The 18,321-nt window shown below is 41.7% G+C and overlaps 2 protein-coding genes across 2 annotated transcripts in view; one reads left to right on the top strand and one right to left on the bottom strand.

Annotated features, from left to right (window-relative positions):
* Positions 1 to 12,630, bottom strand: part of itpk1b (inositol-tetrakisphosphate 1-kinase b) — a 29,754-nt gene extending 17,124 nt beyond the window's left edge. Inside the window, exons 1-3 of the mRNA XM_070920508.1 lie at positions 12,493 to 12,630; positions 11,840 to 11,990; positions 7,497 to 7,521 (exon numbers count right to left, since the gene is read on the bottom strand). Of these exons, the coding sequence (XP_070776609.1) occupies positions 7,497 to 7,521; positions 11,840 to 11,934 (120 nt within the window). The 5' untranslated portion in view covers positions 11,935 to 11,990; positions 12,493 to 12,630. The remainder of the gene's footprint in view (positions 1 to 7,496; positions 7,522 to 11,839; positions 11,991 to 12,492) is intronic.
* Positions 12,631 to 14,516: 1,886 nt separating this feature from the next.
* Positions 14,517 to 17,886, top strand: LOC139298011 (putative E3 ubiquitin-protein ligase UBR7). The gene is made up of 11 exons (XM_070920825.1): positions 14,517 to 14,633; positions 14,961 to 15,094; positions 15,225 to 15,285; positions 15,386 to 15,481; positions 15,599 to 15,652; positions 15,766 to 15,871; positions 15,993 to 16,135; positions 16,905 to 17,099; positions 17,260 to 17,416; positions 17,517 to 17,578; positions 17,748 to 17,886. The coding sequence occupies exons 1-11, from the start codon at positions 14,517 to 14,519 to the stop codon at positions 17,829 to 17,831; spliced, it is 1,209 nt and encodes a 402-aa protein (XP_070776926.1). The 3' UTR covers positions 17,832 to 17,886.
* The last annotated feature ends 435 nt before the right edge of the window (positions 17,887 to 18,321 follow it).

The following is an 18,321-nucleotide window of genomic DNA, read 5'->3' as shown; positions in this document are numbered from 1 at the left end:
TTGTAATTTCACAACAGGCAAGAGTGTCTCTTAGCTGCAAAGCATTGCCTTTTGTTACTTAATGCATTTATAAACTGCAGTGATACACCACATAATAACAATGTGCAAATGTTAAATAAAAATGTAATTCTTGGTCAATAAACAATTAAGTATTATTCTACCGTAATGCCATGTACTTCTATCTCTTTTGTCTCAGGCAGATGAAAAGGACAACAGTAAAGCCAACAGTATATTTCACAAAAATCAAAAGCATGTTCTCACAGGAAGTATGGCATGTTTTTCAATTAAATTCAGTCAGAACTCTACTCTACTACTGACCCCAAAGTACTGACTGCCTGCAGCTGTTTAACAAAATCATATAATTTCCATTTTTATGGAGGACAACTGAGCAAATTGTTTCCCTTTTACCTACTGTTTATGCTTGTATATGCACCAATGCACTGACTGGGCAGCTTAGGTAGAAAGCAGTACTGGTGATGAAGTCTAGGATGTAGAGAAATTGTAAGAGACTGAATGGCTGCAACTGCCTGGCATTTCATTATGTACTAAAATAATGAACATGGTGGATGGGAGGGTATTTTTAAGAAAAGGACCACTCATTTTGGGAAATCATCAATCTGCCATTGCTCTCCTCGTTTATACTCCCAACCTGCTGATAGAAAAGAGTAATCTCTCCTTCCCATCTCATAGTTTTGCTCTAGGAAACAAACATATATTTTCTTTTCTGCTTTTTTGGTTATAAAACCGGATCAGAACTGATTCTAAATCATCCTCTCCCTCTTTTATTAATAGCTGTAACTTTGGTGCAGCCAGAGTTGATGTTGTATTTGTTTTGAATTACACCATCAGGATTTATTTCTGGTGTCATCTTTTTTACTATGAGTTACAAACACTCTCCCTCTGGCCAGACTTCCAGTCTCGCCGAGAATATTCGACAGCCTCTGAGAAAACATCAAATTAGCATTTGTTTGAAGTTTAGCGCAACAGAAAGACTGACTGCTCTGCTAAGTAGTTAACAAGTAGTCAAAGCAACTCTCCAAGTGTGATAAGAATTATGTGGGTCAGCTCTTGCACACACAAATGTAACAACATTACAAGAGATAGAGGAGAGATGCTAGGTTTTAGCAACCAATGTTCTTCTGTGGATGAATATGCCAAGTCCAATTCACAATAGGCCTCTTTTCGGGCTGAATGTATTCAGTTTGTTGTGACAAAGGGAGTCAAGTGAGGTTTGTGTGTGAGAGGCAACCTTGCTTTGAGTTTTTCTCCTTCTTTTTTGCTGCTACATGATGAAGGACATTTTGAATTTGAGAGGCAGTGTTGTGTGAAACAAGGACAGTCAGAGAGACAGATAAAGCAGCCTTCAATATGTGTCTAGGTATAATAACTGAAAAGGTCATAGGAGTTAAAGTTAATATTGACATGAACTAATCATCTCTGGCTAAACCTCAGGCTATGTGTTTCCGAACAGCAGTGATACAACTGTGGCAGTCATAATGTATCTTATTACACTAAGGCAAACACTGTGACACATACTTTAACAGCACATTATGACTCCTTGAATGTGCAAAATGAAAATATGGGACTCTAAGAGACTCTAAAATTGTTCTGAGAAGACTGTCCCAATTGTGTTGGTTGCAGTGCCGCTGTTGCGTAATGCAGTCATACACTAACTCATTAGCTAATCAGCAAATGGGGGTCACCTGATCATTGCAGACAAAAGACAATTCAGCAACACCTGTGCAAATAAGCCAGAGCCGGGCAGGACCCCACTGTCCTTTGTGCTCGCCAGACAGTACGCAAACCGAGAATGAATACACCTTAGTCACACTGGTGTGGATCAATGTAAGAACTGTAAAACTGTACAGAGTTTCAGTTGGTTTAGGGTTAGCCACAGTCAGAGCCAACATTTCATAGTTAATGATTGCGAGAGGTGTGATGGATAGATGACTAATTGGCGTACCCTTGGTCCTGCCCTGAAAAGTCAATTGCACAGAGTGGTAAACCTGTTAAACATCAGATGATTTAGATACCATGTTCTATCAGGAAGAACAAAATGTCCAACTGTAGTTAAGATCCTACTCAAATTAGGTAAGACACTTTTGACAGAGGTATGTTCAATGTTCTCATCAGAGTCTGGCATGGAATATGGGCTTTTCTATGTTGAGCAGGCACGACCTAGACTACACATCATACAGTCTTGTGCACAGTGTGACAACACGCAACAAAATGCCAACACACCCTGTAGTGTTCAAGCCCAGATGTATTCTCTTAAGAGCTCACAATCATCAACACAACATGTCTTTCTCTGCCCATCTAAACGCTGTTGGATCTCATTCTCCTCCAAGCTCCATTCCTCCTGCCTGTAGAAACATGCCCTTCAGCTCAAAAGTAACATGCCAACACCAGCTGCAAAAATGTATACAGGGCAATGAGGCTGAGAGTGTCCAGAGACTCTAGCAGCTTTGCTACAAGTACCACATAGACAACATTTTCAAATCGACTGTATCTGCACTAGTGTGGCTGAGGATAGGTGTGGGCGATATGGATAAAATCCTCTATCACAGTATATGTCATTTTGTATCATTATGATATTGAAACACATTGGTGGAAAATAACCAGACAGTCTGGTTTGGCTAATCAGGAAAACGAAATGCCTCACAAATCAAAACATTTCATCGCTCCAGTCATTAATTTGTTACTTACTTACTAATACACGAGAGATGCCAACGGGATATATACCATGGTATAAACTGTGTATATCATCTGATGGTATATATCGTCATATTGCCTACACCAGAGCATTGTGGATAAAAACAACTTGATGATGATTCACTGTTATCAGATATTCAGGGATACTCAACAACCAGTTTCAGGAGGTAACGACGCTACAGTGAAAAATGTATATTTCGTCAGAATAAACCAATATGATTACATACACTAGAAAAGTAGGGCCAGGTGTAAAAACAAATTGCAGAGGTTTTGGTGACTCAGTGTTTCAGCAGTCCAGCTGGTTTATCAGGAATCGTGTCGTAGACACAGAGGTGTGAGCATATGGCAGATACATAAAACACAAACATGCTGCCATGATCTTAACTGCACTGTGTTGGTAAGTCAACACTCATAAAATGTGTTGTCACCTGGCAGTGGATAAACCACTACTGGGCTATGAGCAGCAGTGGTGACAGGGCCTCAGCAGTGGCGTGAGGTACTGCAGGTCGGTAAAAACTGAAGCGGTCACTCTTGTTTTCTGTCTAGCTAGCAGTGTCAGTGTGACAGGGCCGGGTGGAAGGGAATTTGTCTGTACTCCACTGAGGCATGGCTTTTAATCTCTTGCTTACACAACACAGAGGGTCCATCCACAGCCTGGCCCCTCCACAAAAACAGGACTCTACATCGTGGGGGTCAACACCCACTGGCAAAGACACATCGCAGAGGATGAAGCTCTCCTCTCCCCTGTGCGTAGACAGAATGACCCCGCTTTAGAGCTCATCCAAAAACCCAGCAGTAAAGTCACTGATGTCCTGCTAAATGCTAAAAGCAGAAATGTCAGCTGACGTCTTTGAGAGTCCCTCTGGGACTGAGCGCTAGCAGTGGGCCATGGTAGTGATGGACAGCATAAAAAACACGCTGGATCCTGGAGGGAGGGGGTGGGTCAGGGCCAATATATTTTCAGCTTTGATGTAGCTCCACTGTGGGCCCAAACCACACCCCAGGGAAATTTAAGAACTGTGATTTGAAGCACAGCAGGGAGCTTATATGTGTACTGCAGTTTTCAACATAATTGTGTAGTTTGTGACCACAAACTGTATGAATAATTGTTTGGAGCAGTTATTTGTCTCTGTGCCTGGTGAGGTTTTGCCATGGAGCGGCTTCATCCTTTAGATGTCTCTTTCTAGTTGCCCTCAGGTGGATCTAATCTCACCTGGCTTTCGCTCTGTTGTCAGGCTGGCCCAGAGAGAGACTCTGTGCAGAGCGCAGACAGACATGTGATGAATGATTTATTTTGTATACTGTGTGTCAACTGACACCCTAGTGTAAGCGAAACATATGTCTCCGACAAAAACTGTGGCTGTCGGCCACACCGCACATGAAGTACAAGACTAAACACGAAAGGAGCTCAACATGAAGGTGAATCTCCAGCCAAAAACCATATGGAGGGTCAAACCGGGAGCTAATTAGGCTAGTGTCTCCTCAGCATCCCTGCAGTCCTAACTGCTGACTATGTTGTGCACTGGAAGCTTGTTGACTGTAATATATATATATATATATATATATATATATATAGGACATTTAGGGAGATAAAGGAGTCACTGTGCAGCTCATCTTGGTCAAACTGATGAATATATATCTCATTCATCATCGTCTCCACCCTGAACTCAACACTCCTAAAACAACAACCCCCCACACTTCTTACAGTACTTGAGAATTGTGTCTGTCTTACTGGGATTTTGTCATATTAATAAAAGGAAGTTTAGACAGACCAACATTTTGCAAAACACACATTTTGGCTTTATTGTTTGTAATGACTTGCACACCTAAGTGATGAAGCTTTCTATAGATTTTCTGCTTAATCTTAGCCAATGTCATTATATGCCAATTGCAAATAATGGCCACCAATCAGCTTTCTTTGGATTGTAGTACACTGGAGGACCAATAAATACCATCTACTGTAAAGACAACCTCTTGCTTGTCAGCCTCCACAAATTCAATATGTAGGTGTGAGATACAGTAGCATGCCGGAAATGAACTTTAAATTTCTAAGCACTTACCATATAATAAAAACAGTAACTCAATAACTTTCCCTGGACAGCCCACTCAAACGATGGTCATTTGCTGTGATGGGCTCCCTCTCAGAGAGCGAATATTGGCTTCCTCAAGGCCGAGCCTGGTGAGTTAATCTCATCAGCTCTGCGATACAGACAGGCTAATATACGGAGCACCAGGAGGATGGCTCTCATGAGCTCAGGGCTAAGGGGTCAGTATTGATGAGCTGGTGCAAAATCATTTGGAGGAGGGAGAGGAAGGATGGAGGGGTGAAAGGTAGAGACAAGGCGAGTGTGATAATGGGTTTCTTAAAAATAGAGCTGGAGTGGAAATATTCTAGAGGCTAAAGGAGCAAACAAACGAACCTTGTGTTCTTTTTCAGTTCTGCCAGTCCTGATGGTTACACATGTAGATGGTTTTCCCACAGTAGAAATGGAAATATAAAAAAACTCCCTGGGGCTGCCAGATTTAGCTTAGATCTGTTCACACAGGGTGACGTCATAACCACTGCCAACCCTCTGGAGGATCCAACTGCTTGTGGCAAATACCATATATCGCTAAGTGGAAGTACAATGTGAAATATGATTTTGACTTCTTTTGTTTTTCATTATTGATAAATCTGCTGATTATTTTCTTGAATAATCAATGAATCATTTGGTCTAAAAATGTCAGAAAATTGTGAAAAAACACAATACCCCGAAAACACAAACTGACATCTTCAGACTGATCGTTTTTTTTCGACCAACAACACATTTGATTGATGCAAAACAGTTGCAGATTAATTTTCTGGAGATCAACTAATTGTTGCAGCTCTAGTACACCGCTATTACTCCAACAAATCTGTGGTTTCGACACACAACAAATAAATGAATTAGCTTTTAATAAGGCTGTAAACGACATGAACTAATAGTTTATTCTGCCAGAAAAAGCCTAATATTAATTTAATCCTTGGATATCCAAGGTTGGGTTGTTATCATCGGGATCAGCTAGTCTGTCAGACCACAGGGCCAAGGTTAGGTGAATAAATTGGCTGCAAGAGATAAATCTGCAGCTATGTTCCACTCCAGCCTTCTGGAGAAGGTTAAATGGACTTGATATCCACATAACAGCAACACTCCCACCCACCCATAAAGCTTAAAAAAACCAAAACGAATAAGAGATAAACAACACTCAAGCTTAACACTTTATCTGCAATGAAAAACAATTTTCATTTTGAAGCTATAGTGGTGATTTAGGGCTAAATGTTTTCTGTGTAATGTACCACTACTTCCCGCACCCTTTCCATGGTCTCCCTTTACTACCGTCTGCCCATCACTCTTCTCTGTCTCTAACAAAACATTACACTTCTTCGTTAAGATTAATTCATTCATTCATTTACTTTATTATCTCAATGTGGAAATTAGTATCAGGCTTCAGTAAGACTGGGCTTAAAAATAATTACAGGACCTTAAGGACAAGACATACAGGACAAAATATCCAGAATAACATGGCTTCAAATACATAACCTGGCTTTAGAAATTGCATCAATGATTGCAAAATAACAATCTAAGGGAAAGTCTAAGGATTGCTGGGCTCAGAATTTGCTAGTGCAATAGGAGAAGACAGCTTTGTACACAGACTTGTATAACAAGGCCAAAGCATTACAATGGCTACCATTATCTTAGCTTGTGATGCAGCCATGACAGTACAGGCACTGACTGGCATTGGGTGCATCTCGGGCAACCGAGCAGAGGTAATTCCAAAAAAACCTCTGGGTGTCTGAGTAAACTGAGCTTTCTCAATTGGCAGTGACAGCCCAGCTAAAAAAGAGTTTATGCTGATTTGTAGGAGGAAAATAACTCAGTGGACAACAGGTAGTCCTGGAAAAAGAGAAATGGGGAAGGCCAGAGGGCTATTCAAGTCCCTGGGTACCCCTAGCTGAGGGTCCGTTAGGATCTGCTGTCTCCCAGGAGGAGCTGAATGCACAGTGGGAAACAAAGCCCTGCTTACTTTGGGACTATTCCCAGGACAAGGCTCTTTCTGGGTGTGCTGATATCTTCAGCACAGTGAGAGGAAAAAAATAACCTCAAAGCGAGCAAGGGGAAAAAAAAGAACCCCCCACAAGAAGACAAGAAACAGCATTAAAAAAGAAAAAGAGACTGAGAGAAAAAGCAGGATGATTTCCTCAATTGCAGAGAGCACTTTAACTGATGAGCACTTTTCAGCACTGAGCTCCCAGGAATTAGTAACAATTGTTACTATGCTGCTGTGTTAACTTACTCAATGTAGCATACTTTGCAATATCCATTAATGACAGCAGCCTTTACTTCCCTGGGGCCTCCATTTACCTGAATATAATATAACAGCACCCATCCTTTACTTGAGCCAATTACTAGATATAAACTTGATTCCTCTGACCTACAACAGAGTTTACAGAGTTGAGGCCAGGTGTTGAAATATGGGGCTGGGATGAGTTGCATCACAGCTTAACAATGAACATGGCCTGGTCTGGCAGACTACGACTGATGAATGCTTATGGACTGAAAATAGCAAGACTGTGAAGCTACACAGTCACAACTACGTCAGGTATGTAGGAGGTAACAAACTCACAGCGGTTTACAGTAGAAATCTGAAAAATGTCTCAACAGGGATATTGGTTAAAGATTTCCCAACTAAAACAATAAATGACTGCTCAATTTTGTTTCATTTCAACAAAAAACAATATCAGACAAAGAACGTTGTCCACTTACCTGAACAACTTCTATTCCTCTTTTCCTGAAAAAGACAAAAGTAACAGTCAGTCATTTTACCAAAAATTAGTCACACTCATAATGTAAATGTCTGTCACCAGGCACTCCAGGTGAGGATGTCTGGGCTTTCTTTTCAGCGTCCAAAAACAGTGTCTTAGGTATGTATGCTTAAAGACTGAACAGACTATAAAAGAAATCCAACACAAAGCTGAGTGATGCAACAAATACATTTTACTTGCATAGCGAAAGTGACAACAAAGTATTATTACTGTTTATTTTCTACTTTGATCTTATGAAATACAGGCTATGTAAAATGTGTTTTTGCATCAGTGGCCCTCACTGGAGTTTCCTTTATAATGTAAAGGTTACTTTTACTCTTTATGTAAATGTATGTCAAAACAGATCCTCTCCATAAGAGGAATTAAACAGAAACTCACTGAGGCCTTCAACAATTTGACTCTATGGACAGTTACAGACATGAGCTATTGACACATGAGCATATCTGTGCCCAGATGTCAAATATAAATGAACGATGAACATGAATTATTCAGTAAACTTGTGTGATAGCAGGACAGCAAAGTGGGGCAATTGTATGACCGAAAATACAAAAATCCCCTCCCACAGCTGGAGAATATTCCACTCTTCACAAATGGCAGAGAAATACTAGTCTTCGGATAAAAAACTGTTGCTTGGCAACCTGCAGACCACTACAAGAGTGGAGTTGTTGGTAGAGGTGACTATCATATCATAGAGCACCACTAAACTGTACACATGAGGAACCTGGACAGATCTCTTCTCCTTATCTCTGACAGCATAGAGCAGTATTTACGCAACTGACCATTTGTGCATTAACTTCTCTTTTTAAAGAGGAGTTTTTCTAGAAATCTGTCAAAGGCACAGAGGATGTCCCTCACATGTTTAAACCTGGTTGATTTATTTAAGTCCTAATCCCACCACTGAGAGAAAACTGCACAAACAGAAAGTGGAAAGGGGCATTAGGACATTTCTGGCAGAACTGGCTTGTCAAGTGTCCTGTCTAGCTCAATGCCACAAATTAGACAAAAGCGATTCAGCAAAAACAAATGTGTAAAACTTGAATGACCAAAACAACACATCTCCTAGTTGGGAGAATTTACGATGAGGACAAAATCAGTTCGGCACTACTACCCACTCAGTCTGTCCAGCCCAGTTGTTTTTGAGGTTACAGCCCCATGGTAACAGCCGTGCAGCCATTCACTGCTTCACAACAATGTGGATATTTAATACTGCAGCTGGCGTGTTTCATGTGGTGTGAATGGGGCCTTTAGTTTCGTCCCATCTCAGATATGGAGATCGTCTGCTCGTCTATATTGTTACGCAGCCAGCAGAATGAAAGAGATTGTGGAGAAGACCCACCAGAGAAGCAGGTCGCGGTCAGAACCTTTTAAATAGGCTTGACACACAAAAACATGGAGGTGTAGTGAAAAACAAGACCCTTTTTATTACACCATATCTAACTAACACACAGTATCACATATCCATAAACTCTAATACTAAAGTTTGGTATTTATGGTACACCATAGACGTGACTGCACTGCATGACAGTATGTGATTACAAAGTTTACAAGTGGGAGATTGTGTTGACTTTTAGGTCGAGCAATATGATAGCAGGAGGAGGGTAAACATTTGTTTTAGCAGTTGCTGATGATCGATACAAGAAACTATAGTGATTATTTTGAAACACTATGAATTAATATGATTTAGTGTAGCGTTGCTATGGATAACACTGGGGCGAGACAGATAAAGTAGGCCAATCAGGTGAAGCAGCTTTTCCTGTTTGGGCTATTAAAACTTTGCTTTGTCTGTTCCTTAAAATCAACACAATCCATTGTTTACATGTTAATAGATTTTAAAGGGATACTTGCCACAGGTTTTGACTAATCGCAGTCTTCCAATCACTGCAGTAAATTGTATCATTTGGGTGAAAGACTACGTTCAAGCACACAGTGGGTGTAGCTCAATGTAATCTCATCACACTTGTTGTCCTACAGTGCAGTGTCCTTGCCTTGACAGGAGACAATATTTTCATATTATCCAATGACGCTGAGGCTGGCTGATCTCAAGGGCATCGCGTTTTTCTAAATCACTTATATGTGAGTCAGTAGGAAGCCTCTAAATTGCTGTGCAAGCTTATGGGGCACTAACATAAACCCAAGTGGCTCTGACCAGCAGGAATCCCTTAAGTCCAGCTGCACGAGACAGGGCAGACGCCACACTGAAGCACTCACAATGTCAGCTGCATGCCACATGATGAGAGGGAGAAAACCTGGTCAGGCACTATTAGAGCATGATACTGGCATATTCTGTTAAGAGGAAACATTTGATTTATCTTTCATAATAGAACCTGACAATTCAAAAACATCCACATATCCATCTGTACAATCAAGGTGATATTATCATTATGCCAAGGCAAACATTCCTTTCTGCCATAGGGTTTGGTGATAAAGTGGCACTAATCCACAACAGCAGGTCTGGCAACAGTTTTCAAATGACTGACACACCCTCAGAGAATTTTGCCTCCTATAAACAAAAAATGCCTTTAAAAATAAAAAACTGTTGAACTCCATAAACAGGAGCCACACATAGGAAGGTTATCTTTTGTTTCCTCATGGAGATGACATTTGCTTCCTAACATGGTATATGATAGGGGAAATAAGTCAGGAAAAGGAGAACCAGAACACAAGTTTCAGTGATGGACTTGCGAAAATCAGCCATGCGGGCATCATTGACATATTACACTCATATTCACACTGTGGTTCTTTTCCATTTAAATGTGCTGGGGGTTTTTCTAGGCTACTAACGTGATTTGATCTTCTTGATCTGCTGTCACAAACACCACTTCTTAAGACTCTGCCCCTGCCATACATATTAAAACAGCCTTCAGTCCAGCTCTGAGGGAAGACAAGGGTAGGCAGGACGCAGGGAGGGAGGGGTGGAGGGGTGTTACTAGGAGGTTTATGAAGAGATTAAAAATGTTTTGTGGATTACAGAGTGGTAATCTGTGCTGGCTCAATCAGGTCACTTTGTGAGGCAACAACCCTCTTGAAAAAGGTGAAAACGCTTCAAAGCAATTGCCTGCTACAATGCTGATCTACAGGGGCAGGTGTGTGTCAGTGCTAAAATGTTTTCTCAGTTCTGTCTCGCTGTTGGCCGCTGTCATTGTTTGTGTTTTCTGCAGCACTCATACAGCACAGACAGCTAGGCAATGTTGCAACAAGAGATGATGAAGGCTGGTGCCATACCTTGGAGCCATACCCAAATCCAGTATACTATGTAGCAGCTATTGTAAATCAGTGTGGGAGAGTTCACTTCTCCCAAAATCATGTCTGCTGAGAAAATCCATGCCCTGCTTTATAACACCTTATATAACATTTCACTTGGCTGGAGACGGATAAGCTACAACAAGATAACATACATACAGCACTCATATAGCTGCCCCTCTCAAGGCTGGAGAATCAGAACAAATGCTTGCTACAGTGGAAATACACCCTTGAACAAATTTGTGTTATGACTATGCATTGGGACAGTCTCTTTTTTGTAGATAAATAAAATGTCTCACGACTGGAGACAAAAAGCCAAGACTACTCTGTTCCAATCGCGATGAGTATATGATACTGTAACGGGCAGAGGTTAACTTTGCAGAATAAGAGTACACATTCTGCTTTACATATGTTAACAACACAGCAGAGATTATTTATTTCAGTCCACACACACACACCTGCCTTACAGTTTCATGCTTCACTCTAACTAATGAGAGCACCTGTTTGTCCTGTTACACATGCACCTAAGGCCACTATTAACAGTCCTACCTACACACACCACCTCTTCACACGTTGTCTCGACAAGCACTGACTCAAGACATGACAAACAAACCTTACAACACTAAATTGGTGTTTGCTCGTGCCACCTTCCCTTGAGGCATGCATACGTACCATTTAAAAAAATGTCTTTGCAATACAGCAGAGAGAGAAGAAGCAGAGCGGCCACAGACCTTATCAGCTGCGCTTTCAGTAAAACCTCAAATGCTTAACAGACATGATGATGAGTGAAAGAGAAAGTTCAAATGAAAACTGCAAGAGAGCTATTCGCTGTAAGGGGAGAAGAGAGGATAATCAGTCCCTTTTGTCACTGAGTCATTAAGCTGAAGTGCAGCGTCAGCACACCTCTTAATTCATGGTAACATACATTGTTATGATGTTGGCCTGCTGCGTGAATGTATGTCAAGCTGTTTTCTGTTAGTTTCTCTGAAATCACTTTACCTGGGTGTCAATTGATGTTAAATTGGTATCATAGGTGTCACATACCTGCACAAATCAGCAAAGGCCTGAAAATTCAGCTTCTTCATCTTCTTCTCGCTGAGCCAGTAGCCGACTCTCCGGCCTTTCAGGAAGGTCTGCATCTCCACTGTGCCCCTGTTCCTTCTCTGGGGGTAAATAGTGTGACTGAAGGCTCAACCTGGACAGGCGAAAACAGGAAACCACCGTATGACGTTAGTCTCACAACAGCCAGCAATGAGGGGAATACTCAAGTTCACGACTTGGTTTGTGATGCGTTACTCAGCCAGAAGTGGCGCTTTCTATTAGTCTGCCTTGTGGAGCTTCACGCCCTCGTGGTTCACATGATCTAGTTTTCAAACGTAATATTACAGTGAATGTGGTTCAGCATCAGCCAACCACACACATTTACCCCCTTTTGCTAACCTCAACTGCTAACGTTAGCTAGCTAGCTGTGTAGTGACAATCTGCATTGCTAACCGATGGCATGCAATTAGGAAACGTAAGCTAGCTTGCTAACAAGGCTGGGCAACGTTAAATAGCTGAACACATTTATGCCACTTACAAATATCAAATGAGTCAACTGACGGTGGCTACCAACGGCTACTTAGCTAACGTTACAAGATGAAGCAACTGACTTAAGTACGTCAACGAGAGGCTGTGGTGAGCTAGCATTAACTAACCTGGCAATTTTAGCACAGTTCCCCCCTGAATTTGTGTCCTCTTCAGAACCTAGCTCGGGTAGTTTCCCATTCTCGGTCCGTCCGGTGGAGAAGGAGAAGAAGTTTTCACACCAGGTGACAGGCACAGCTGGACTCACGCTGAGGTGTTCCTGGTGTTTTCTCCACCAGTCTCTAGATTGATCTGACTGCACACACCCAGGATCTAGGAGACTGATGCTGCCTTCACGTGCCCCTCGGAAAATACCACTCTATCGAATCACAGTCGGTCATTACTCCACGTGATGAGGTGCTTTCATTATCGATTGACTTGCAAATTATTTTCTTTTGCAGATTTATTTTATTTGTTGTTGACTATATGATTAAATGACGAATCGTTTCTGGTCTACACAAGTAGATACAAATGTCCGTTTGAGCAGAGAATGAAGAGAATTAGAGACCCTGATGAGTGGATGTAGGTCTGACATGTAATCGATGTTTATAGACATTTACAAATTGTGGACCTCCTGCATAAGCAGTTTATCGATAATCCTGATTTTAACAGTAATATTTGTTTTCATCATTAGGATAAACGATACCGAAAATAGGCGCCAACGAAACAACAGTAGGCTTACTTTATTTTTTCTCTTTGGACCCAGAATTCTTAGCTTTGCCACCTCTTTGGGCTGTTCATGGTATTCAATGGTTCACAATATTTCCGACAGCCTCTAAAGGCACCCGGGATGCGGTCAAAGAAGTTCAGTCTGTTCTCTATGAGCACCGCCACTGTCTCTCAACACGCTGTCCATACAAGAAGATTTAAGAAAGTTCAAGACAAAATGTGGATCCGTGAACCGGTTTGTGAATTTGTATACAAACCAACTGCAGTTTGCATAATGGACTGGTCTTGTATTTGTAAGTCCCTTGCAGCTTGCATAATGAGAGCACCCTCGTGCAATAGTCCACTGTCTTCAGGGCAGCAATGAGCAAACATTTTCATATGCAGACAAACACGTCACAGTGGCGCCATCCATTGGAAAACTACTGCAACATACAGCAGTTGCTTTGGATTTACAGCTAAAACAAAACAGACAACAAGCTCAAAATAAAAAAAAGTTACATAAAATTGCATTTATTTTAAAATTTGGGATAAGAAATGGGGATTTACCATGGACTTATCTGTGTGCACTGGCTGTATATAAATATCCACAAATGTATAGATCTACATTTCATATATATATTATTTTAATTGTATATCATCATTTAGCCCATTCTACTATCCCTATTTGTCCTGATTTCATGAATGAGGGGAGGCTTTGTACATTCAGATAATTCTGCCCCTTCTGGAGTTCTATTGGTCAATATAAATAAATAAATAGGATTCAAAATACTTCGAAGATCCAGAACTTGTAAAAAATCCCCATGACGTTTTGAAAAATGAAAATATTTCATAAATACACAACAGCACAGACGCTGCTCGAGTGGCTGGAGGGAGGACAGAGAACCTATCTATCTACCACCAGGAAAGGTATGTGACATCCTAAAACTTTTGGGACCAAATCCAACTGAAGTTCATTCTTTTCAGTGATGGTTCTAGTGTGTGTGTGTGTGTGTGTGTGTGTTGGGGTTACTAAATGGTATTGGTGGTATTCATTAATAAATCCTTAACAAGTTGTTACTAAATGGATTTCGGTCCGCATCCGCTGCAGCTGTTTTCTGGAAGTGGTCTGATCAGGGTTTTTTAAACTGACAACCCAAAAGTTTCAGTAGAAATCATTAAATGATTGATTAACCATTAATTAATAACCATTAGTTACAGCGTATAGCCCTTTATGAAGGGTGCCTTATTTGAAACCACGGATAAATTAAATAAAAGTATAGTATCATTAAGCCACTGCAGGTGCCCTTTGTTGAACGTTTTACTTACGTCATTTCCTCCACGTGGTCTCGGCCCAAACTCCCGCCCGGAACATTTGTCAACACTGTTGTGCTGCTCAGACCGGCGTCTGCTCGTGTCTTTGTGTCCTCTTCACTCTCTTTCACCAGAAATGGCAGCAAACAAAGACGAAGCGGACACTGACGATGTACTCGTCAGCGAGGAGGAGCTCGAGAAGGCTTTGTGTGTGCTGGCTGGAAGCGACCCAGAGAAATGCTCTTATTCCCGGGTAAGAAAGGCTTCCTGCACCGCATCCCTGCAGCCATCGCCTTTATCCGCCTACTGTCGCCTCGTCGCTTTCTCCCACATACAAGTACTGCAGTTTTAGATGTAGTATTGTGCGCTCATTGTGTCTGTCACAAGCAAGCAATAGTTTTTTTTTTAAATGTTATAATTTCAAAAGGGCTTTGTAGTTTCTGAGGGTGAAACTGGTGATATTATAGTCCTTTTCCTTGGTATCACTGCAGTGTTTCTAATTTACTTTTACTGCAGAGTACATGTTATCAGTAGTATATATACTGCTGTATTTTTATACCTCCTGTGTTTATTGTTACAGGGCTATGTGAAGAGACAGGCTGTGTTTGCCTGCAACACCTGCACTCCTAGTGCTGCAGAGCCTGCAGGGATATGTCTGGCCTGTGCCAATAAATGCCACGATGGTCATGATATTTTTGAACTGTATACCAAAAGGTATTTTATTCAAGTTTTATTTGTCTGTTTTACTGACAGTAGAGTGATCGTACACATTCAATCCCACAGTTTTCTGTGACATCTAAGTCCTTTTCATAATTTGTCCATCTTCCTGTTTTTCCTGATGTAGAAATTTTCGCTGTGATTGTGGAAATAGCAAGTTTGGGGAATTCAAGTGCCAACTAACTCCTGTGAGTCCTGAGGTTTTAATACTATTTGTAATTGAGTCTGTATCCCCCAGCTTGTCTGCTATGTTCTGATTGTTGGAGTTATTCCATCTTGTATTAACAGGTCAAAGATGAGGAAAACATTAGAAATCACTACAATCACAACTTCAATGGCTGCTACTGCACGTGTGACCGGCCGTATCCAGACACAGATGACCAGGTACTTTTACTTTTTATTTTATCTCTGAGTTCCCATGTGATTCAGATTATTTGGCTGAAATCTACTGTTTGACTATCATATGTCACTACACAAAACATCTTTTTAATTACCCAATAGGCCAATGATGAGATGATTCAGTGTGTCATCTGTGAGGATTGGTTTCACAGCAGGGTAAGCAAAAGTCATGTGATTAAAATAAAAGGATTTCTGAGCACTTCTTTTATTCCAATGTACTGCTATAAGCCTGTTTCTTGTTATGCAGTCATTTTATTTGTCTTTGACAGCACCTGGGCTGCACTACAGTGGAACCCGAGGAGCTGCAAGAGATGGTATGTGAGGCCTGCATGAACAAGGCTCCTTTCCTGTGGACGTATGCTGCTCACCTTGCAGGTAACTAATTGTCCTGAGCTGCTTGCCACACGCAGCAAAGACAAATCTAAATGTCCAACTCTGCATACATTTAACTGTAAAATCCAGAGAGTCATTTACCCCATTTGTCTTTCCCCTTTAGTACCACCTGTGGTCAGCGTTGGTCATCCTGAGGAGGAGGTAGAAGTCGATGTTGAGGGAAGAGCAGAAAAGGAAGAAGACTCTGAGCCCAGTCAAAGCAGGGATGAGGAACCCTCCACCAGTGCTGAGCCAACAAAGCAGGAGGTGAGAAACCTGCTTACGAGGGCCTCTGCCTCCGTTTATATGTTTGCGGTATGTAGAGTGAAAATAGATAGTGAGGAGTTAATAATAAAATAAGAAAAAACCTACAGACTCCAAATCTGTAATGGTGCTGACTCATGCCACATTCACGTCATGAGGGACGGCTGGTAGAGACGGGAAAGAGTCACATGTTAAAGACTTGCGAGCGCTCACGTCATCAGACAACATAAGATTGTTGTATGACTGGAGAGTTGGTTGTGTGAGAGTTAAAGATACTGTGCATTTATGTATACCCTCCTCCATAACGTAGAAGCCCTCCACAGTGTGACTTCATGTGAAGTGACACTGTGTAATGAAGGGATTTGTTAGGAAAAGGGCCTTAATGTACAGTGTTCCCTCTGTGGCAGCTGGTGTTTTTTTGTTGCCACCAGATGGGGCTGGAGGGCAGTGAGCAGATTATAGAGCAGGCTCCAGCTCCTGTTAAGGTGCTTCCCCCTCCTCTGGGTAATTAGAGGAGAAATGACCCATGAGGCACTGCTTCTCCTGCTCTGTAGACGGCTTTGGCCAGGCTTCACAGGACAGCTTACTGTAAACTGGTGATTTTCATCACCCAATCATCTCATCGTGCCAGTCGCCTTGAGACTTCCCTGGATGAATCTGCAGAGCTGTGTGCAGAGATGTTTCACAAAGCACAGGTGTTATCGTCTGCTCCTCCTGCCAGTTTAACACAGCAACTCGCCCCCCCCATCCTCTGCTCTTATTTGTATCTTAGGAAGTGGCAAAGAGGAGTTCCCCTTGCAAACGGACGCACAAGGAAATGATAGGCAGCCCTGCAAAGGCCACAACCAAAACTGTGAGGTGCAGGCTGAAGGAGCTGCAGGTCCAGGGGCTGGAGAGGCTGAGACAGGGAGCGGTGTTCTGGCCTTACAGTTGGCGCTCCGAGCTCTGCACCTGCACAAGCTGCAAGGTAAACCACAATTACTTGCTCCCAGATTGTAATGTAGGCTTTGGCAAAGGGCACAAGAAAGCCATGTTGCAGGTGTTGGCTCTACATGTGATCCTGGCTCATGTAATGAAGTACTTTTTTTTTTTTAATGAGTGTTTCAAACTGTGTGTTGCATGCACAGAAAGCCTATGTGGCTGCCGAGGTGCAGTTTCTTATGGATCAGTCTGACACCATTCTGGCCTATGAGAACAAAGGCTTAGATGAGCCGTTTGGGCAGCACCCGCTGATGGCGCTGACAAACTCAATGGACCGTGTGCAGCAGCTGGAGGTCATTTACGGTGAGCATGGGGAGGGCAGAGGGGAGGATGTGGGGGTCAGTTTTCCTTTTATGGGGGAGGCGATTGATTGAGACTAATTATTCATGTGTTCTTCCCTCAGGTTTCAACGAGCTGACAACTTCCATCACTGCATTTTTAGACCAGTGTGTTGTTGAAGGAAAGGTGAGAAATGGATGTCAGTGCAAATATAGTCAGAACAGTTTGAAAACAAGACCACCACCTATGAGGCATTTGAGCCATTAGTATTTCCTGTGATGTATTTACTACTAAAATGGCTTTTCCCATTGAGCCAAATCTCAAATCTGAACCATTCCTTCCCTGTCTCTATCAGACGGTCACAGTCGAAGCCGTACATCAGTTCTTTGAGGAGCTGCGGGCTAGAAAGAGACGCAGAACCAACGCAGGATACCAGTAACAAGAAGGCCACGCTGCCGTCATATGCCTGCTTCATATGGTGCTTTGAATGTATGTGTAATTTGGAAGATTACCCTTTTTTCTCTGTTGAATAAAGGGCTTCTTGCTGCAACCAATGTGATCCTAATGCTTGAAGAATTAGTGCAAAGAGTACTGCCTCACAGTTATTGTTGTATAGCGTTACTTCTAGGATGAAGGATTCTGAGTTTTGGAGTTCGTTTCATATCCTTTTTCTATTGATTCATAATGATGCCTTAAATTTGAAGCTCATAATGTAAGTTTACTTGAAACATTTATGGACATTGTTTCAACACTGTATGCTTTGAAAAGACTAAATTGTCTTGCTATAAAGTTATGAGAGTACTTCACATGTCTTGTATGTGTCACATTGAGCTAAATGCCACTGTGTTTAAATTGTTAAGACAAACTTGTTTGTAAAAGTGAGAAAAAAATCTGTTTTATGTGGATTCATGTTTTAAATAAAGTTATCA

The sequence above is a fragment of the Enoplosus armatus genome, chromosome 15 (assembly GCF_043641665.1).
Source record: "Enoplosus armatus isolate fEnoArm2 chromosome 15, fEnoArm2.hap1, whole genome shotgun sequence".
NCBI lineage: Eukaryota > Metazoa > Chordata > Actinopteri > Centrarchiformes > Enoplosidae > Enoplosus > Enoplosus armatus.
Note: the sequence above shows the minus strand (reverse complement) of the source record. Positions and strands in the feature narration are given on the sequence as shown.